This window comes from Colletotrichum jinshuiense, chromosome 4, assembly GCF_051148585.1.
Source record: "Colletotrichum jinshuiense chromosome 4, complete sequence".
Classification (NCBI taxonomy): Eukaryota; Fungi; Ascomycota; class Sordariomycetes; order Glomerellales; family Glomerellaceae; genus Colletotrichum; species Colletotrichum jinshuiense.
Genome location: NC_139311.1, coordinates 4,572,504 through 4,594,363, shown reverse-complemented (window position 1 = coordinate 4,594,363; position 21,860 = coordinate 4,572,504). Strand labels below are relative to the sequence as shown.

General features: G+C 46.8%; 4 protein-coding genes across 4 annotated transcripts; 2 read left to right on the top strand and 2 right to left on the bottom strand.

Annotated features, from left to right (window-relative positions):
- Nucleotides 1-694: 694 nt before the first annotated feature.
- On the top strand, nt 695-2,483 carry EsH8_IV_001140 (uncharacterized protein; the record flags this gene model as incomplete). Its single annotated transcript, XM_083266030.1, has 3 exons — nt 695-767; nt 819-1,049; nt 1,156-2,483. The coding sequence occupies 3 exons, from the start codon at nt 695-697 to the stop codon at nt 2,481-2,483; spliced, it is 1,632 nt and encodes a 543-aa protein (XP_083124925.1).
- Nucleotides 2,484-2,969: 486 nt separating this feature from the next.
- Nucleotides 2,970-5,294, bottom strand: EsH8_IV_001139 (uncharacterized protein; the record flags this gene model as incomplete). Its single annotated transcript, XM_083266029.1, has 1 exon — nt 2,970-5,294. One exon carries the CDS (start codon nt 5,292-5,294, stop codon nt 2,970-2,972), a length of 2,325 nt encoding a protein of 774 aa, XP_083124924.1.
- Nucleotides 5,295-18,770: 13,476 nt separating this feature from the next.
- EsH8_IV_001138 (uncharacterized protein) lies at nt 18,771-19,286 on the top strand (the record flags this gene model as incomplete). The annotated part of the gene is made up of 2 exons (XM_083266028.1): nt 18,771-19,091; nt 19,140-19,286. 2 exons carry the CDS (start codon nt 18,771-18,773, stop codon nt 19,284-19,286), a joined length of 468 nt encoding a protein of 155 aa, XP_083124923.1.
- A 1,247-nt stretch (nt 19,287-20,533) lies between these two features.
- Nucleotides 20,534-21,013, bottom strand: EsH8_IV_001137 (uncharacterized protein; the record flags this gene model as incomplete). The annotated part of the gene is made up of 1 exon (XM_083266027.1): nt 20,534-21,013. One exon carries the CDS (start codon nt 21,011-21,013, stop codon nt 20,534-20,536), a length of 480 nt encoding a protein of 159 aa, XP_083124922.1.
- Nucleotides 21,014-21,860: the final 847 nt, after the last annotated feature.

Sequence of the window (21,860 nt, the reverse complement as noted above, 5' to 3'; positions counted from 1 at the left end):
GATTGGAGAGTACGACAAGAGTTGGAAACGGGCTTCACAGAGACAATAATTTCTTAACTACTTTCCGGCTTACGCAGTTTGTTTGATATCCCGGGGGCTGGTCGTCATAGTCCATGATCAAAGCTTGTGTCCAGTAATCAACTTAATTTCCAATACATGCAATGCAACTGGTATTATGCAATCAGAAACACTGCGATGGCTTTCATGTCGATGTCTCAGGCCCCGTTGAAAACAATGGACTTGCAAACTAGTTACCTTTCGGAAGTATCTTTCGCATTACACCCACTGACAAGACCGCTGGTGGTGTGGTGTGGAGCTATAAGGCGGCGGTGTATGACCAACCATCCATCCCATCTTTTTCGGGGGCTGCGGACCAGGAGTCGTAGGCAACATCGTGTTACCCCGTTCGACTTTCTTTACCACCTGCTTCCTTCATCTTCTGAGAGGGCCACATTTGTTCATCTGTCTTGAGGCTATCGCCGAAATATACTACGCAAAGAAATCCGTGTAAAAAGGATCATGTAAAATTGGGGTACTTACAACCTCAGACCTCAGCCAAAGTACAGGGACGATGGAATTCGGACCGACGGCACTTTTGCTGAGGCGACATTCCCAAAGGCGATCTCAGGAGAGCCAAAGTCGGCCACTGCTGACTGAAGTGTTTAGTCGTTCGGCAAGCGTACCGAGAGCGTGGATGACTCGCTTATTCTCATCGCCGTTTCTCCGGTCTTTTAGACATACAAAGAACAATAGCCATAAAGCCAGAGGTAAGCTTGAAAAAGTGACAGTAATAAGTCAAAGTGCTGATACAATTGAAGCCGCGGTAATTGTGCCTTTGACAAGTAAACAAAACAACCACAACCTACAAACGAAGTCAGAAGATCCCATGATCATCTCAAGACCGCCGAGTGCTTGGGACGACCAAGGCGATGATGTTTTAATGGCGGAGACCATACGCCATCTTCAAATTTCTCATCCAGAGAAAAGACCGCGGATTCATCCATTGAAGGAGGTATTCGGAGAAAGTGGCGGAAAGAAGTGGGAAGGAGGTATATCGATTTTTGTTTCTCAACTTTACATATACTCCTTGCTTCAAATCTGTCTCTTCATCTGCCAATTCGCACGAACATTACGCTAATACTGAATGGAATTCAGCGGGAGATTTCAACATCGCGACCAAGCCATTCTACAATATAAAATTTGAACAGTCCGATGACAATCCGGCCGACCGAGCCTACCTACTCAACATAGATATTGGGTACGTCGGATCGCAGGGTTGCTTCAAGACCTTGCAGGGTCATACCGTCAACACAGGCAGCCACGACAGACCAGCGAAATCAACCGCATCACCTTCCACAGGAGGCGGCAGAGGGAGAGTCGAGAAAAGGGGGAAGCGTAGCGGCAACATTCATAACGCTGGTGCGGCTCACTCTGTCCGGAAAAGAACCAAACCACTCCATCATTCGGACGAAGAGTTGGGGCTGAGTCCTAGGTTTGCCTGTCCCTTTTTCAAATTTGACCGTGTCAAGCACCTCAACTGCCTACACTTTCAACTGAAAAGGGTGAAAGATGTCAAGCAGCACATCTTCCGTAAACATTCATTTCACTGTCCGCGATGTTTTAAAATATTTCCGGACTGCCAAAAGTGTGAGGAGCACATGAAGGCCGAAACCTGTCAGCCGAATGATTTCTCTCAGGAAAAGGAAGAGGCGCAGAGAGATAGTATATCTGAAGATCAGAAGCTACAGTTGTCATCGAGAACGAACAGCGGCCGCGACGAGTGCGAGCAATGGTTCACTGTTTGGTCTATCCTGTTTCCCGAAAAGATCAAGCCGTTTTCTCCTTACTTAGGAAGTGAGCTGGAGGAGGTTATTATGACAGTTCGCGAACTCTGGGATAGGAATGGGTCGCAGGTGATAACGAATTTCCGCCCTACCATATGCCTTAACGAAGGCAGCCCAAATAATATGATAGCATCTTGTGTCGGGAATCGAGGTGGCCAGGAAGAGAACGCCCCCGAAGAGGCCACCACTAGGGTGGGATCGTATCTTCGAGAGCTCAGTAGGGTCAGTGTACCGAACCCTAATGAGGCTGATGTGAACTCGGCTTTTTGGGGGGCCGAACCTATGGCGCCACAGACGTGGTACTCGATTTCCTCCGAGTCCTTGTTATATGAGCCTCCTCAGAGCAATATTTTCGATATTCCCATAGAGGCAACCTGGGGACAGACTCAACAAGATACTACCACGATAGCTTTGGGGGACGGCCTTCTAGGAACTGGTCACATCTCAGAGACGATCGTACCACAATATCAATCAACAATGGATGCAGGAAACCAAGAACAAAGGACAGAAGAGGATATTCAGGCGATGGGAGACTACTTCAGCATGGGCTGGTCGACAATGCCTTCGACAGAAGGAACGGCGGCGTGGGACGATGACTTGGTGGGGCCTGAAGATCTAGACTTCAGTCGTGATGAGTGATCTGCGCACTAGATTCTGCTTATGCGTTCTTTAGACTGTTATCTCTAGCTGATATTTCTTTTAGTGTGCTGGTGATTTCATAGGTGTTGATAACAGAGATATAGGAGTTATGTTTGTTGGAATCTGTTTTTACACAGCTGTAAAACAGAAAATTACTTGTGTGGTGCTCAGGAAGTACGGCCACAGGATGTTCTTTCCCTTACCTTAATTCGAATGCCTACTTTTTTGCTCCTCACATATTCTGACTTGTGTTCTATCATCGTTAGCAGAAGATGGAGGAGAGTCTAGGGAGCAGGTTTCGTGTTGACGGCAATCATTTGAAGGTAGAAGTACTATTTATTTGTGTACCAACTCAAAATCAAGTTTTCAGCACAAGCGGATACATCCATCGTGTCTTTATCACAACCTTCCATTCAGACCCAAAACACGACCAAATACCACTATCTACTCGCGTATATTCAGAGAATAAATCCGCGGTATAACGTATCAGAAGCCCTGCTGTGTTGATTCTTCTACCAAAAGCTTGATGGCTTCGGAAAAGGTCTCCGACAACAGGGCCTTAGCGTCTTGCCCATAAGGGAAGACGCTAACGTGAAAGCACTCTTTCAGGCAGTCGTCCAGTAGAGACTGGTCGCTCCTTTTCCAAAATGCCCGAAAGTTGGCTACTTTTAATCCCAACCCTCTTCGCAGATGAGGAGAGTCCGGGTGCAGCAAATCAGGGAAGACGATGTCCCAGACCTGGAACCATTGCTTCCTATCGCTTAGACTTCCCTCAGTGTATGAGATGAGCTCATTCTGATCCTCGGAAATACCCTCATACGGAAAGATGTCTTGGAACTCGCAAGTGCGCTTGACGATGTGTCGGTCACGGTCGGCGGCGGAATCAAAGGAGTCCTTGCAATTCGGGCAATGTATGGGTAGACGATGCTTTAGCCAGATGTGCTCCCTGATGTCTTCCATATCTGCCAGCTCATGATTCGTAAGACATCCCATATACTTTTCGGGATCCTTTTTGAAGAATGGGCAAGAGAATTCGGGGTGTTCAAGTCTTGTGAGGTTTCGATAGCTGCGACCCCTTCCTGCTTTACGGGGTTTCCCCAAAGATGTATTGGCCCACCGCCGACGCTTTTCGACCAACCGGTTTGATACTTCCTGCGAGGCGAAGAATCGATCAAGGACAGCCCTGGATAGACGTGTTCTTATGTTCAAGTTTTCGTCTTTATGTTTTGTGTTGTCTTTGTAGTTGTTTCCGACAGCGGCAGGCAAAGCCTCGACACTATCGTTACCAAGATGCGAAGAATGGAAGCTGTGGTATTCATCTTCGTTCTCAATCTGAGGGGGAGATGCCACCGTGGTTGGTTCGGACATGACAGAGCCTGCTACCCCCCAGCCAGTGTCTGTTGCCTGTGACATTTCCATTGACTGATACATATAGTCATCGTCCGAGTCATCCGACGGCAGGACTTCAAATGGATTCTCAAGAATGTTTACCCAGTCGGGATCTTCTTTAAGATATTGTTGAGATGAGTTGGGGGTCGAACCTGTTGGTGTCGAGTCTGAAACCGCCTGCTGGCCAGAATGTTGATCGCTTAAGGGCTCGGGTGGCGACTTGAGTGAAATCGGAAGTGAAAAACTTTTGCGGGAAGCAGCGCGAGAATCTTCCTGGTGAGAGAAGAGGGTGCCGGCCCGGGTAATTGCTTCTTTAGGTTCATCGGTAAACCGTCTGGAAACCAGAATCTGATCGACAGTGGTTTTCTCCATTGCGGATGATACCATGATTTTGCTATGTTTGTCCCGTGTATAGGTCCCACCAGGCTGTCTTCGCACCAAAATTCCATAGTGCTTCTGTTCATGCTTCTCCCCAGTAAGTGGCCCAAAGTCGAGAAAGACATCATCCTCGACCACGGAGATCTGTCCTTGAAATAGAACACCCCGGTTGGTTAAGGCCGCAAGCCCATCAAAGTTGAAGGGCATACGGGCAGCTTCCAGTCGACCGAATTCAAGAAAGTTCTCGGGGTCATTTGCGAAAATGCCTCGGCAATCTTCATCTTCTGTACATGTCCAGGCGAACAAGGTCATGTCGTTGTTGGATTTGATAATCTCTTCCTGAAGACGCCGGAAAGCCCGTTCCTTACCCTCTCCGTAAACTATGGGCATGCATAAATCGAATATCCCAAGAAGAGCATAGGCGATATCCTCAGGCTTCGATACTTCTTTACATGCCGCCCATGACATCTTCCGTGCCACTGAAGTCTCGCACAAGGTTTTTCGATGGGTCAAGACATCTTCGTCAATACCAGTGATGTGAGATATGAGTGAGGAGAGTGTATTTGAGTTGCGTTCGCCCCTTGGGTGCCACTGGGCGTCGTAGAACTGGATCTTGGACGGGAGGATCAGTTCCTGGAGTGTCCATGCCCTGTTCCAGAACTGACATCGCGTCCATGTGTCCTGGCAGGGCATTCGTTCGCCGCATGGCAAGTCTGATAGAAATGCGAAACAGACAGCTGCTGCCTTGAAGTATTTGGGAAGTAAGTTGATTGACTCGGAAATGTCTGCACTCGAGGACTTGACGATGCATGCAGCATCAATCCAGACGAACTCAATCTGCTCTGCCTGCGCGAGGTGGCAGGCCCTGTCGATAATTCCGTGCAGCGTCAAGGTGCCAGTAGTGGTATCGGTGTTGGCGATGTTGTATCGAGTCCATTCATCATCACTCGGTGACGACCAAGTGTGAGAGAGGATGGCGTATGACACGGGTGGCGGGAATGGGAACGTGTGCAGTTGTTGTGTGCCTGTGTGCAGCAGCCTCATTTTCTAATGTCGTTGGAAATTTTCGTAAATGTAGCATGAATCCCGCACGATGAAAACGAGCGAGTGACGTGGTGATGGAACTCCTGGCGTGGCAAACAATCATGATCAATATGAGGAGGTTAAATAGCTGAGAAGCCCTGGCCACAAATGTGCCGCTACTGCATATTTGGCAGCCTTACAGGGAAAGATCCGATACACATATGGTGCACTAAGCTGATAGGTCGACTGCGAATAGGTTGGAGGATTCGAGGCCTCACCAGGTGCGTCAGGTGCCAGTATCAGGTGTTGGAGGCATGGCCCTTGGTATTTCCTTAATGAGACGACAGTTGGTTGATTCCGTTTGCAGAGTCATAGCAGCTGCAAAGGGTCATTCATAGCATGTGTCATTTGCAAGCCGCGGGGCTGCGCGGAATCCGGCACAGGAACACGCAGGAGGCGCGACCGTTCACACTGACCACAAGTACAAATCAAGGCGAGCCATTTTAATAATTCAGTTCACTAATCGTCGAAAATATGGCATTGGAATTCGAGCGAGGCGTTGCAGGCTTTCGTGAGGCATTGTGTTGGCGCCATGATGAACGAGGCTAAAAGTCGTAAAAAGTAACACAACTGGATCTGAACCAAAGGCGAACTTGAAAGTCCACAGCCGACAATTTATATAGACAGACGTTATTCCAAGCATGTCCCGTGGTTTGGCTTTGTTTTTTATCTCTTAAAACTGACGATTGTTGCGGAGCACAACATGAATGATCCCAGTCAGCCATCACCGAGGCACCAGAACAACTCGATTGGGGGCCGATGCGACTGCCAGCACCGCCAAAATACCGGCTTCATGACCTCTAGCTACTGTGATGCAAACATATGATAGGAAGAACATGCTGTAAAGATTTTCCATCGAAAATTTTCAAAATACGAGCAGCGATTTGTGGACAGATACGACATATGGTGACGAGGAAGGGGCAGGGAATGTGTTACTGCGAGTCCTGGCAAGCATACTCTATTTGGATTATAACAAAATTCGATATCGCCGTTTCACAAAATTCTGCAGAAGGACCACCGTGGGTTCGTTTAACTAGGACGCCGCACCGTAATCTGGCTCTATGAGGAATGAGCTAATGTACGGGGGATCCCCAAGGTTATCCTCATCCTCGAGAGGTCGATGTACAGCATTCAGGATGGCGTCATCAAAATGGCTAATTTCCCCAATAGCTGCCTCAAGCATATCCAATAGTTCGTCTCTTGTGTCCTCAGTACTATTGCTATCCAAGAGAGAATTCTCAGTAGTGATAGCTACTGAGTTGAGCGATATAGAGGGAGGAGTCGGGCGACCTTCAATGAGATCTTGTGCACTGTGTGAGCCATCCGTGGCTGTGGACCGTTCCTCAACAGGGTGAGGTATTTCGTTGTTGTTTTTTTGGGGATCTTCTGGGGAGTCGGAGCCGCCAATGAAGGCCGAGAACTGCTGAAGTATCAAATTTCTCACCCCGTCGTAATGAGCCTGTTCTTGAACCAGACCTTGACGAAGCGCATCTTCCGACCCTCTTTCTTGCCAAGAAGCAGCCTGGGAGAATGGTTTAATGAGAGCATTTGCCAGTTCTACTCCAATGTTCTCGTCAAGATATGGTGACATCGGGAATTCATCTTCGTCTGGAAAGCAAATCTTCCACATCGTATTCCACCGTTCAATTTCTGATGGGCGTTTACCATCCTTCGTCTTCAGCTCGAGCTGACTTTGTTGGTCTGCTGATAAGACACCTTCAAACCCGCTGAATATCTTTTGGCAGGTACGCGCGCGAATGTGCTGGTCGCGCAGTGTTTGACTTGAAAAGTCTTTGCCACAGGTGGGACAGTAAAAGGAAGGGCAGGAATGACAGCGGTAGAGATGCTGCCTTACATAGCTTGTTGAGGACAGCTTAGTGAAGAGACACTTTAAGTGTTTGAGTGGATGCCGTTTATAATACGGACAAGCCAACAATTTCTGAATCGTCTCATTCTTCGGTCGCTTGGGATTAAGGTCGCCATTGCTCGAGTCATCGTCATCCGAGTCTTCTCCGCTTCGGCGGCGCTTGGCTCGCTGCTTCCTTTTTGGCTTATGTCTGGGCCTGGTAGTCGGTACATCTTGAGGGCTGGTTTGCGTCACTTGTGCGTCTGATGTCTGCTGGTTGATCTCACAACCGGCTTGCAAGGTCACAAATGCATGCAATATTTTTCGAATCTGCTGTTTTCGTTTTTGGCGTAGAACTTCTCCACCAGCAGGATTTTTTGTTAAACTTTTCTCGACCCATGTGTCAGATGCTTGAACCGTTCCACCAAGGGGACGGCCTGGGATCGATGCCGGCGTGTCCAGGTCACTTTGGAGTCCCTCGTGTACGGCGAGCTCCGAGGAGAGTGTGGAGACGTCGTTCGTGAGGGGTGGCAGAGAATCAGGTGGGTTAGTGCAAGCGATGTACTCTAGTTTTCGTGTTCGATGCACTTCGTGGTCATGATCTCGACCGAAAAGTTGTTGCAAAGAGCGATTGATTCCAGGGCATAAGTCAATCCCCCCGCCCCTAACTGATGGGTCCAGGTCAATGTTAGAGGTGCTGTTGTCTGAGTTGTCGAAGGTGCTGAATGTATCCACCCCCAATGCTTCATGTATATAATCTCTGTGCATATGGCCGATACCAGCTAGAAGGTTGACGTCCAATCCGCAAGTCTGCTTGATATATGTCGCTTCCCCGCCCCTTTCCGACGACGATGTGCTCAAATCAATGTCTTCAATGTAGGAGATAGATGCAGGTTGTGCCTCCATGGAACTCGAAAAGCTGATGAGGTCGTCATCGTCACCGCTGCCATCACGTTCAGCTTCATTATCGGAGCTATTGCCTCCGGTTTGGTCCTGGGACCGGTTTAATGAGTCGGGGCCATAGTCGGTATGATTGCGAAGCCAAGTGCGAGCCCTTCGCGAACGCGAAACAGCATTTGGCAAACGGTTCTTCGAGGCCAGCCAAATAGAATCTCGTGTTGGAGAAGTCGATCTGATGGGCTGGTTATATGCCAGAGTACTGGCAGCAACATACCCGGGGCGGAACGGAAGTTCTATAGCGCGGAGGTGTGTTCTGTCGGTCATGTTTGTACTGGGACAAAACCTTCAATAACGGTTGTCTTTGTTCAACCAAAGTTTGAAAAAAACACACGCTGCCAAGTTTGAAGTTCGGGTGACAGTAGGCAGATGAATGGACAAGTGGAACTTTCTTTCCACCGAAAGAGGTCAAGTTGAGACATGCCATGCAAAATTGGTCAAAAAGACTCTCGCAAGGCTGTACGCACAAAAGTGGTTGTATTTGGACGCACATCTGTGGAAAATGTCATTATTGAGGCCACGCCACCACCCTAGAAATCACACCCCCCTATCGTCATTGGACTGTTAATATTGACCACCTATGGCAATGTCCCTACCACTCTTTGCATCTATTTGCAATGCCAGGACGCACAATTTTGCGTCCAGAATGCAGTCAAACTGTGGAACGAAAATTATTGACCATGTACTTAAGTGACCAACATCAATGCTGACCTTGGAAATAAGAAAAGATTTAATTTAGTATTCCAGCTAGAAATGGCCATTTAACCTTCGTTTTCTTGTCATATAACCAATCTAAATATCTTGACTTTATGTTAAGTCTCGAGCCTATATCAACTTTATTCAGAACCTAAACATTTGACATTTATAACAAGAAGAACGGCTGAGCAAGTATTTTCGTCAATACAAGCGCCTCCAACAATGCCCGCAACGCAGCCAACCTTTTCTTCTCAAGCGGGGACTGATGGCATATCGTAAGAGACCTTTCCCGCCAATGCTTCAACCATTCTAATCAATCAGATCAGACACTCACCAGACACCCAACTGAACCAAGAAGCACGACTAGACAGGTGGATGAAAGAGCCCTTGCCTATTGTAACATTCACGAAAACTAGTTCAATACAGCAACACAAAGTTCTGATGAGAAAGACTATCGCAGAGTTTGAAAAAAATTGGACCCGCGCATCTTTATCTACATAATCAACCGTAGAGTTGGATTGCATCCGTTCAGCGAACTAACATGGTCAGTTCAACCATGCACACATTTGTGGAGTTAGTGTAATGATTCTCGGGAGTGTTAGGACATAGCTAGAACTTTGGCTGGGGAACGTATTTATTGCCCAGAGAAAAGTGTATTAACGGTGTTGCATTAGATGGGCGAGTCTTTGACCAGTGTGGTGGGCATCAACAGGCAGGTGACATACATGTCACTCTCTAACTGGTCGATGATGCACGTGGTTGCCTAGACAGAGACCCCCTTGGCGTGGGCTTAGCATCAATGTATCTAGAGGGGGGCGTTACCGCCCGGTCAGATATTTACCATGTAACGCAACTTCGTATCTATTGTCCTCGAATCTCTTTGGCACCCTAAACTGTACCTAATCATGAATAAAAGGCCACTTTTGCCACATCTGTTACATGTTGGCGATCGTGGAGATAGCTCAAGTGTTATTTTAAGGTCGATGGCTTTCGCGGACTCGACTACAACGTCTCCAAGGGGCCACAGCTGCCCAACAGATACAAAGCTCGGTTTCAATCAGGCTTTCGAACATGATACCGAACGGCAATATCTTCTAGAGAGTTTGTTTCTTCCCTTGCTCACTGTCAAACCTACTGCTAACTCTCGATGTCATGACTCAGAAAAGGTTGTTCATGAGATCCCGTCAGGCAGTACCTCTAGGTCTTTATCTCCAATAGAGGTGATACAAATGCGCCAAAAAGGCAACGTCGAGAAGCAAAATTCTTCATGGAAAATGACTCTTTCAGGCAATAAGGATTCCGAGCGACCTTTGAACGCTGTTGCCTATCAAGGATGGCCACTAAACCATCACGTTGAAAATGATAGCGTTGGCAAGCCAGAGACGACTAATATGAGTTGGGAAGCGTTTTACGAAACCAAAAACGATCTCTTCAACTCCATTGACTCCTACATGAACTTTAATTTCGAGAAACCTGAGTGTCATCACTCGGGAGATGGCAATAGCTTCAGGGCATCATATAATAACGGTCAGGGTTCATGGAAACAATCCAGCAAGACAAAGCCAACACATGATCGGATTGGGCACGATAATTGGGAGTTTAAAGTAGATTTTCCGGCCCCTCGCTTAATTCCAGGATATCAGTCCCCCCTGGCGCTTAAAAACATTGGTGTCAGCGAACTTGCATGCAACATGACCGTCGATGAAGAAGACCAATCAGCCAAAATTTTGGAAAAAGGTCTTTCTTCAGGCATAGTGGCATCAAAAAGTCGCAAAAGAACAAAGCTGACAGACAAGGAAGAAGATTATAATACCGACGATACAGTGGGAAAGAAGCGCAGCATACGTCTTGCCGAGACAGATCCTGAGTCCAACCAAGAGATTATTTTTGCCTGTCCATATTTCAAACGAGACCGCGTCAAACATTTGAATTGCTTCAGGCGATTCCAGTTAAAACGGGTCCAGGATGTTAAGCAACATTTATATCGAAAACACTCTGAGCCCCAGATTTACTGCCCTCGATGTTGGGAATTTTTTGCAGATTCAAACCAACGCGACAGTCATATAAGCACTGCAACTTGTCAAATTCGAACTCGGCCTGAGTTTGAAGGAATCTCGGATCACCAAAAACGACGACTTGCTCAAAGAAGCTCCAGCGGATCCGGGGAGGTAGATAAATGGTTTTATATTTGGGATGTTGTGTTTCCGGGAGAAGAACGACCCTCTTCCCCGTATCTAGGGAGTGAGCTTGAGGAGGTCATAATGACAGTTCAAGGATTCTGGAAACAGCACAAAACCACAATTGTCTCGAACGTTCTGTCTGAAGAGAATGGAATGTCATTCCAAACTCATGATATGAACAACATGAACGCCGAACTGAATACAGCCAACCTAACCCATCTCATGGACGCCGTGCTCTTGGAATTCGGAAAAACAAGCAAGGAACTCGCCTTCTCGCACACGATGCCTTATATCCTTGATTCACTACCTTCGACGAGAAGTACATCGCCAGGAGCCTTCTCACTGAGCCATAATCGAGGCCTCTCAAAAGCGAGTCTCAGTATTACTGCCCCGCTTACTCCATTAGGCGCCTTCCCGCAACAAGAAGAAAGCATCCTGCATTTTGAAAGCCCTATCGCAGCTTCACCGGCTTCCAATACCGACAGGATTGTTGGAGATTTGGAGGAAAACCACGAGAACTTACAGTCTAATGAATGGGCCGGTATTGATTCTGAGCAGCTGTTCAGCTTTCTCGAACTCACTGAGGATCGTTGAAGAGGGGAAAAGTGGATTTCATTTGCACAAAAGTAGTTCGTATTCAAGGTTGAGAGTTAAAAGGTTATTTTAGCGCAAATTTATGGCTATGGGTAACACATATGGTTGAAGCTCATTGGGAGGGGTATATAAACGCCTTTTCCTTTGTTCGTAGCTTCTGGGGATACAACCAAACTCAAGACCTCTACTCCTACGCAAAACGGGCTTTTAGTAAAAATGCGTCCTGTGACATTTTATTCTGTGTTGGTTGGGTGTCATTCAATCTTTGTCGGCCAGGCGGTACAAAGTCAAATTGAAACAACGGTGCCACAAGTACGACTTGTACATCTCTCTAACATTACGACAACCTTTAGAGAATCTGACTGTGCTATGAAACACTATCCATTTATCCAATCTGTTTGTATTTAATACCCATGGGTCCATTCAAATATTGTTGGTAGCAAATTGGTGTATCTAGCCGCCTTTTAGATGCAAAAACAAGAATGGTGGGTCGTTCAAGTAACACCACACCCCCTTCTTTCCAAGTCAACAGTGTTCTATGCAAGGGGGTATAGCATATAACTTACCATGTAGAACTCTCTTTATATTTAATATGGTGCAAGACCATAGTCTTCAACTTGACATAGACTGGCAGAAAAGATAGCCTCATGAGGCTTCTCTAGACAGCATGAGACAGCAGCAAAACGTAACCTAGTTGAATTAATTGCCACGGAAAGAGGAAACCATTCTCAGCTACATTATTTCGATGATATGGATCAGCCTTGGTAAACTCGGCGCATTTTATAGCGGGCAAAGTGCTTAAAGATGAACGATAAACGAATAATGGTTCCTCATACCTATGTCATTGGTACCATCATGTTTGCAGATATTGGGACTTCGAGGCTCTTATTCCGTGTACCAAAAGCCACGGCCAGAACAGCATGTTTTTGTTGGTTCCCATCACCGTATTCTTTCTAGACTCGAACCATTCCCGCAACGGTCTCTGTTTGAGCTATTAGAGCATCAGCCAGTCGAAACCAATGCCTGGTTGTTTCCAGGCTACATGAACCTAGACTGAAGTTCAGGAAGAGTAGAATAGTAGGCTTCAAGCATGCGCCTCATAAGCTCAAGCCAAACAACCTTAAACAGATGCTAGCAGCCGCAGTGAATAAAACTAGAGGTATGAGGGAAATACAACTGAAAGTTGAATTTTCTATCTTTAAAAAATTGCTCACCATGTTACTTTGGGCTAATATATCACTTTGGTGGTGTATAATACCGACAGTCTTAGTTTTGGATGCGTCGGAATTATCCTAAAAGATTAGTACCGAGTCACATAAGTATTGTATTACAGATCTACGCACTCTTTAAGAAGTGTTTCAAGGTTTTTAGGTCATTCTCTGGCTTCATAGCTCTTAAAGAGACGGCTGACCATACGGTTAGCGTAAACAATAGATGGCTATACCGAGTATGTGATGTAAAACCTGTATAACTCCTGGAGCTGAAAGCGTGTGGAGAATATCAAATGCCCAATCATAGGACTGAAAGTGAATAAATTTTACCTTCCGAAGTGCCATATGAGACGAATTGGACAGCTGTATCTACAGCAAAAAGCCCAACTATGCACATGACATGCATAGCTCTTGGCAAAATGTTGATGAATGATGGTACTAAAAGTTTGAGAGATTCCAGAGTTCATAGGATCCTAAAATCCGGTACCAGATTCCAGAAAGCCAAATATCCAATCAATGGTTTCATTGGGATGCTGAAGGAAATGGGAAGGCCATCCAGGTAACAACGAGAACGAATCCTCAAACAAGTGAGAAAATATCCTGGGACTCGTGTAAAGAGTAAAGAGATCCTGAAAGGCGTAGTAGTATATCCTGAGAACTACTAGGGAACATCCAAGAAGCCATACTGAAATATCCTGAAAATCCCGCCGAAACATCCTTGGAGACATAGTGATGGATTTCGGAAGCCACTGGAAAAGGTCCTGGCAGTAGTGATGACATATCCTGGAAATTGTAAGAACGGTTTCCAGAAGCCATAGTAATATCTCCTGAAATCCTGTGGAAATATCCCATAAACTGTGGTAAATGTTCTGGATACCTTTGGGGAAGATCCTGAAATGTATAGTATCAAATCCTGGCAATCAAGGGTAAGGATCCTGGAGGCCATCCGGAAAGATCCAGCATCCAATGGGCAAATCCGGGGAACAGATTCCGGAAACAGCATAATGCTAGATTATTGCAGCCAACGGCTACGTGAACAGCTTATTCTCTCGTGAGACTTAATTCAGTTGTTTGACGGTCAATTCCAAAGTAAGGGTTCAAGAATGCAAATCCTTGGGCTCTTTCACCGGTATGGAAACCACCTGGCTATGCGTGGGGGCAATTTGAAGGGCCAAAGCTTTCCTTGAACGTCCTGTAGATGCAAGGCGCCAGCCCAATGAATGGATTGGCCAGCTGCAGTGGCTTATGTTAGCGATTTCCCTAGTAATGTTCAGCGACCAAAATATCAAGCACTTCGTTGAGAACCAGCGAGTATAGAGCCGACAGGTCCCGTTCTTCGCTGCGAATTCCAAACCCTTTAAGGTTTCTCTGTCTCAAGTAATCCGAAACCAATGTCCGACCATGGAGACTCCAGTATTGTCGGAAGCTAGTTATTGTGAGTTCTGTGGCGCTGCATAGGTTATGAGACGTTGGCTGAGGTGATTCAGGGAATAAGATTCTCCAGATTTGCACGTAACCTCTTTTCTGGTTAAGAGGCTTGGTAATTCGCAGAAGACGCCACTTCTGGTCCTCTGATATGCCGTCTGGGTCACTCCCGTCCTTAATTTCACAGGAACGGTCGACTATGTGAGAGTCTCTGCCAGCGGCAGTGTTGAATGTGGATTTGCAAGCCGGGCAGTAGAATGGCTGCCGGTGCTGATAACACATGTGGTCCACAACATCTGAAATTGTCCTGAGATCTGAATGCTTCAGACATTTGACGTGTTTCTCCGGATACTTCAAGTAGAAAGGACAAGCCAGTTGTTTCGGTGGCGTGCTAGATGCCGCGCTTCGTGGAGATATTAACTTCTCACGTCGACGTATTATAGCCCGGTTGGGCAACGTCTTGGTAGGCTGTCTTATCTTACGAGTCATCGTGTCGCAGGCGAACTTCCCAGTTTTGAAACTGGTCAACGCAAACTTGACCAGGTTATCTTTTTCCTCAAGCAACGGATGATCGGAGATGGCTTTCCCCTCTGAACCCGAATCTGAACGGATCTCGACACGACCATCGCAGGGTAATCCTCTGTCCATGGTAATTCCGCCAGGAGTATTACTAGCCGGCATGCCCTTTGTCCTAGCAGTCGTGAAAGCCGAAAGTGAGAAGTCGCCGAAGCCAGTCAGTTCTTTTATCACTCGTCGAATGTTTTCTTCACTTTGAGCTATAGAACGACAAATTGTTAGCCCGCATGATCGCCTCGTGGAACTATGAGAAATTTACACAAATCTGAAGCATTACGGCCTTTGACAAGTGAGACTGCGCTAATTCCTGATTCAGGGGCTCCAGACGAACCACATCTGTTCATACCGCTGCACTGGGTTGGGTTAGCCGCCGTGTTCTCTTCCAGCCTCCATACAGGTTCTGAACTTGTTGGGGCCTTTCAATTGCTCACATTCTTGATCAAAACGTCGCAAGGGATAGCGCCTCGCAGCAAAGCAGGAAAGAGATTCATGTCGGTACCCGCAGCAGCTGGTCTCTCTCGGAAACGGCTGCTATTGGAAATGATGGCGGTCGCCAAAGACTCAACTTGAAATGGCATATGAGTAGAGTCCTCACAAGGAAATGCCCCTCTATTTTCATCGAGCCTACGTCCTTTTTGAACCTGCACGGTTGCGAAATCTTCTCGATGCAGTTTCCAAAAGTCGGCCATGTCGTTTTGACTATATAAGATCAAAATTATTAGCAAGAGCAAGGCTGTTGGTCAGAATATGGGGTTTCCTACTGAGTCAATACAGGTTCTGCTGGAAAAGGACCTGGCATTTCTCTCATTTCGATGAGGTGTTTTTTCAAGCAGGTGGTACTTGAAACTAAACGCTGAGCCGGGACTGGTAAAATCTCAACTCTAAGATGCCAATTTTTGTCGAACAATAGCAGCGTTGGCGAGTTGATCAGAGCCACAAGTAACCAGGGTCGTGAAAAAACATGCCAGGTGGCCGGATGCTCATAACAGAGCATATCAGTAAAGTGTGCAAAGGACGCTTTTGCACCCCGGTAGTATCTTGCCCGTGAACTGACGATCACAGAAGCTTCCTCGTTTGATGTCTTGTTCACGCAGCAAGACTCGGCCCAGATATACTGCGTGCCATGTTCTCGGGCCAGGGCTGCGAATTTCACCAATTCTTCATATCCTGGTTTATTCCCTGGGCAATTCGAGTCTTGGAAGTCTTTGTATGCTACGTCGTCGTTCTCGTCGTCCCAAGAACGCGCCAGAGCAACATACTCAGGCGGGTCCGAGAACACTTCCAGCTTCATGGTCACGGTGTTAAGAAGTCGTATTTCTTCCATCCTCTCTCGATCTAAAACATTCAACTTGGTTTGGTCTTAGCTTGATGCTGATACGGGTATGATAGAGGCTGGTGTAATTGTCAACTTTTGAGGCGATTGTTGTAGGCTGTAGGTGTTTTAAGAGAGCTAAGACCCGTATTGAATAACAGCCTCGTCAGCAGCCTGATTTAAAGAGAAATGCGATTACTTTTGATTTCTGACTCGGCACGCGGTCATGTAGTAGCCGGCACAAATGTGCTCGTGGCTATGCCAGCACTGTATCCTGCCAATCATGTTGGATGGCCTCCTGCAGGTCGCTGTCAGATTGCATCTTGCGGCCAATGGGACCGGTTTCATGTACACCCACCTTTCCGAGACACATGCGCCCTAGAAATGTGAGACCTGACGAAATTCAATAGATAAAATAGGGCAGTCAATAAGGAGAGAAAATTATACATTGACTAAATGCCCAAAGAGTCCCTTTTCTCTGGCACATAGCACAACTTTACACGACTGGCAACAACGTCGTGAAAGGATCTATAGACTTACGGCATTTGCAGGTATTACAATGCGCCATTGCATGTCACAAATCAAGGTATTTTCGACAACGGAACCTTTATGTTTCATAACTTACCTTGTCTCGGTGCCTAAATGGTATATTTTGCGTCTTGTGTTCCTGCACACGTGAGCAATAGGCAGTTTTAGGCACGGAGGGCAAGCGGTGAATCCTTCCGCGCAGATTCGCGATACGGATCCCGCAACTTCTTGGGTGTCGTGGCAATGATGGTGACACCATCCTCTCCACACTCCTCACCTAGATGCGGTTGCTCTTAACTTGGCATAGTGATGTCCGAGGTGAGTGAGGTGAACAGGGCAATCAAGCAAGGTGCATAAGCCGTTTAACATGTGGATAGGTGCCAGCCTACCGTTTCGGTATTTTAGGGTGACAATATTCACTTAATTCTAAAATCAGGCTCTGGGACCAAGGCTAGCTCACTGTAACTGGGTATCGCTGAGCCAGGCAGCCCTAGCAAGTGGTCTGGTGGCCATTCAACCAGCCCTAGGCATAGCCCACATACAATTAGAGCCAGAATCACAGAAGCAGGACCGCCTTAAGCAGACCAAGTCTCTGTTGGTAGGAAATGTGGACCCTGACAAGCCTCAAATCCCAGGATTCATGATCCATCAAGGAGGAGGGTAAGCTGACTGCCCGCACGATTTAAGTCTTGCAACGGATGCTTTTCCTGGGTGTCAGCCTAAGTTTCCCAGAATTTCAGAGGTATTTGGGGCGGCTATCCCCAATTTAAGTAATAGTTCTGGCACGTGCCAACGAGTGTCAATCGTAGCAGGGTCTTGGAGTTCTGAACACAGGAAAAGCTACACATGACTGCCAACTTGACGTATCTCCTTGAGCAACTGAAGCATGTCGATGCCTGGCTTGGACTCAAGCCATCATATGTAGTAAACTCTCGTGCCAAAACTATCCATAAAATGACTATGTTTTTTTACTTTTTCAAACAGAGAAAATGAAATCAACTGTCAATTGAATGATCTAGAGTCAATCAGCACGGATAATCGACAACAGCCTGAGAAAGACACAGCTCCAGGAAACTATTATTTAAGAGTGCTAAAAGCGCTTCGGAATTCCATGGACGAGTTCTATCTCAGTCAACAGACCTTTAAATCTATAGGTTTTCCTGGGAATTCTTCCATACTGTCGCAATGGTCAGCTGTCAAAACATAAAGAGGCTGAAGTATGGTTGGTAAGTGATAATTCCTTGTATTGCAAAAGCACTCTTGGAAGTGGGCAGTCTCGCCCTCTGTATACACAAGTAAGTGGCTGGTAGGTCCACTATCATTTTCCCTATTGCCACTGTGAATCGCCCCATTTCCAACACAGAGACCATGAAGAGTTCTGTATTCCCAATCTACGTTCAAGTTTGATATGTTATCGTAACTGAAAAGCATTATAAAGCACATGTATTAAGCCAGTTGTATGTTAGAACCATGCCCGGATGACCGATTCCCGCTTCAGGCTTTAGCATGATAGTTTCCCAAACTGAAAAGAGTACGACACCTAGTGGGCTTCCCCTTCTCTGGATAGTGATGACCAAAATCATTGTCTGCCCAATTGCTGTTGTTGTAGGATGCCTAGGTTGTAGTCCTAGATGTGTATTGTTGTTGACTGGCCACGAACAAGGGGGAAATTAAGTTGACTTACAACTAGACTGACAGCGTCAATGACGCGCTGTGATTTGCCCAGAAAAGGTCATTCCCTTGAATGATCACTATTTTTTTTTTCGGAGTGAAAGACAGTGACATTGGCGGTAACCAACTGCAACCTTGCAGGCGACCCACGGCATGTCGCCATTGGCGCTTCATGCTATCGAGCTGAGATGGAGACCGTAAGTAAGCGCTGCGACAAATCAAAACCAACCGATGCATGTTTCGGCGGCCTCACGATTATGCCCTGCACTGCCTCAATAGTGGAAAGTTCCCGGGCGATCTCAATGAAATAGAGCCATTATGCATCGTACAACATTTACATTGCTCACACCCCTCGATTTATACAGGCTCTTCCGCTCAAGCTCTCAACAACCACGCACCATCCTTTCCTCCCAAATCGTTCATACCTTGACCGACACTAATATGGCGCACGAGATCAACCTCAGAACAGTCGAGGAACAAAATACAACAGAATCCCAAAAGATAATCTTTGAGGTGCTGCAAAAGTATATGCGAAACGCAAAAAACATACACATCAACTCGTCGGAATTGGCCGATGCCATCCAACAACTTGGTGCCACCAAGCCATCAAGAGATGATGCATCCGGGTTCCTCTGGGATCTCTGGATGGTCGTCATAGATCTTGCTTATCTTATTCCGCCGGACCACCTCTGGCAGGACATATTGACGGATGCTATCCAAACCTTGCAAAAGTCCGGCGGACATGTCGGGGCCACTGAAGAAGTAGGTTTACTGGTTATCAATGACTTTCAATCACTAACTTTGTTCCAGATGGAAGATCCACTAATGTGGAAGGACTTGCCACATCTGGCGAATTACTTATTGGACAGCTGGTTTGGTAGGCCTACCTCTAACTCGATGTTCAGTATTGTACGGAGGTGCGTCTCAAAAGTCTATGCCAATCTGCCAAGACATTAAATGGGGCCAAACTCGGGAAATACTCTTGGGTACAAGCTCTTATCAAGAGCTCAACTATACTTGTAGGGGCTTGTAGAAGGGGTTAATCACTAAGGGAAGTACATGTAGGCGTTGTGTGGGCTAGTAAATGAGAAGATACAGGGTGTTGAATAGTGATGATCTCCAGCACAATGTAGCCCCTTGTACTGATACTGTTGACGGGGTGATTTTGCTTCTTTTGTCTTGGCAGATTGGGCACAGACTTTTGAGACGCACCTCCGTACATTCTAACACTTCAACAGATCCCACCGAGCTAGATGAATGGACTCCAAAGGACGTAGCGGCATGGAAGAATCTCAATTCTTTTACTGCTAGGCTTACGACAGAGGACTTCGCTCCTTGGTTGAACTTTCCTTTTTGGCAACTCCAGAGCGCTCTCGATGAGTCGCCAACCAATGATCTCATCTTGGAGTCCAGGCTCTGGGTAGCGACTGAGTGGGTTATACGTTGTGGAGACTTTATATTCCATGACATAACTTCTCCCAGACCCCGCGACGATACAGTTGAAGCGACAGCACCGCAACAAGGCCAGGACAAACTACAATTTTGGAAGAAGAGGCTCTCTAGTCTGCTTGAGGACAAGGAACGACTAGGAATCGATGTTATACTCACCGACCGAGTACAGCAGGCGATCCGGAAGATAAACAAATTTGAAAGCGAGAAATAGGAACATCTCATTTCAAATTAGCGGAAACGGAGTAAATTGTATGATGGTAACCTCTACTCCCGGCTGTCATACGCCCATACTTAGAACGCCACCCCCAAATCTTCTAAGTGCTTTATTTCCAGATATCTAAACTTTACGAGAGAAGTTCCGTGAAATGAAATGGTCTCAAAAGAAAACAAATACTACATAGGCAAGACGATCAAGAACTTAGATGTGAAAGAGACAATGGAGCAGCTGGGGTCCGGTTATTCTTTGACCATGCCTCCAACCCTGATTCCCGGGATATCTGAGGAAATAAGTTTTATTGCAATCTTCTTAAACCCGTATCCCATTTCCAGTGGCTAACTTGAGTGGCTGTAAGCCGACCTCTGGCAGTAGGGTTGAACTAGCCACCCCTATTTCGATGTCTCGCCTGCCCCCTGGGAAATTCGACAAGATCATAGACTGTCGCTCAATGCATGCTACCTCAAACAATGTTACTTTTGCAACGCCTATCGGGTTTTCTCCCCTGGAAGCTTTGCTTTCAATCCATGTTTTTAGATTATGCAGAGCAGGCAAAATCATAGCTCAGCCCGGAACGGTGATCCCCACAGCTCTCATACCAAGACGATCCATCCTTCAACACGGGAACGCAGGTCTCAATTACCTCGTTGGTGGCCCTATCAACTACCGCAGTGACCTCTGGCCGGGCGGCAAGGTCAATGTTATCGTCCAAGCACGCCAGCTCCAGGTCGTAATAGGTGATGTTGGTGACAACGTCGGTGATGTTGAACGGGTTACGGCAGATAGGCTCATAGACATAGGTGCTGGCCGTCCTGATAGAACTCCATGTCGCCGTGCCCGTGAATCCGCCTTGCGAGTCGCAAACCTCAGCGAGCTCTTGGGTCGCGGTTGGGATGAATGGGGACCAGGCGACGAACTCGTTGGTGTGGGGGTAGCTGAAGTACCCCAAGTTGATTGGAGGAAGGGAGGCCGAGGTGACAGCCACGAAAGAGGCGCTAAGGAGGACGGAGAGATGCATTTTGTTTCTGAGGCTGGAGAATGAACTTGGTGTTGTATGTTGAGGTTTATTGTGGTGATGGGTGAGAGCAAGCTGACATGATCTTTGGCTGACTTTGTTGACTTTATACCTCAAGGCCTAGAAACAGAAATCCATACCCTTGCAGCCCCGTGCTTGAGGATCGTGTCTAGAGTGCTCCAAGTAGTAAGTGGCTTATTCGGAGATATGTTCCTTGCCGCCTCCTTGTGGAGTATCCGACGGCCTAGACAGAGGCCCTTGCTTTAACCCGCCCATCAAACGATGATACCTTGTTTTGGCTTGAATGGGTAGATAAGCTATTGTTGAATTCAATTTATTGATCATGAGGGTTCCCGGTAAACAAATTGCTGCTATTTCAGTCTATGAAAGCAATCATCTCAGCTATTTAATTTACTGGGGACGATCTTTGGGCTGCAAAAGTATCCAAAGAGCAATTATCATGGTTGCGGCATCATGGTGATCGTGGCGTTCAGTGACATCGATCGTCTTCCACATGCAGAACAGCACATGAAGCGTTTTCGCGGTGTGTGCAGGGGGATGACAGATACGGAAGTCCGCAGGAAAGAGTGTGTTAACACGATATTTTGAAATAGAACTACGGTAGTCAAGCCAAATTTTCTCTCTGCCTTACATGCAAATCAAGCGGAAGTGGAAGGTGGAGAAGGTTGCTGTTGCAGTGTAGTAAAAATGGGGTTCGAGAAGCTTCGTTCCGCAGACCCGTTCTGCGGACTTCCCTTACGTCGCATGGCTGCAGAACAGGCTGCGGTAGTTGAACACGAGAAAGACTTTGCCTAGAACCCCTGGGAAATCTGGGGTTATGGGCTATCGG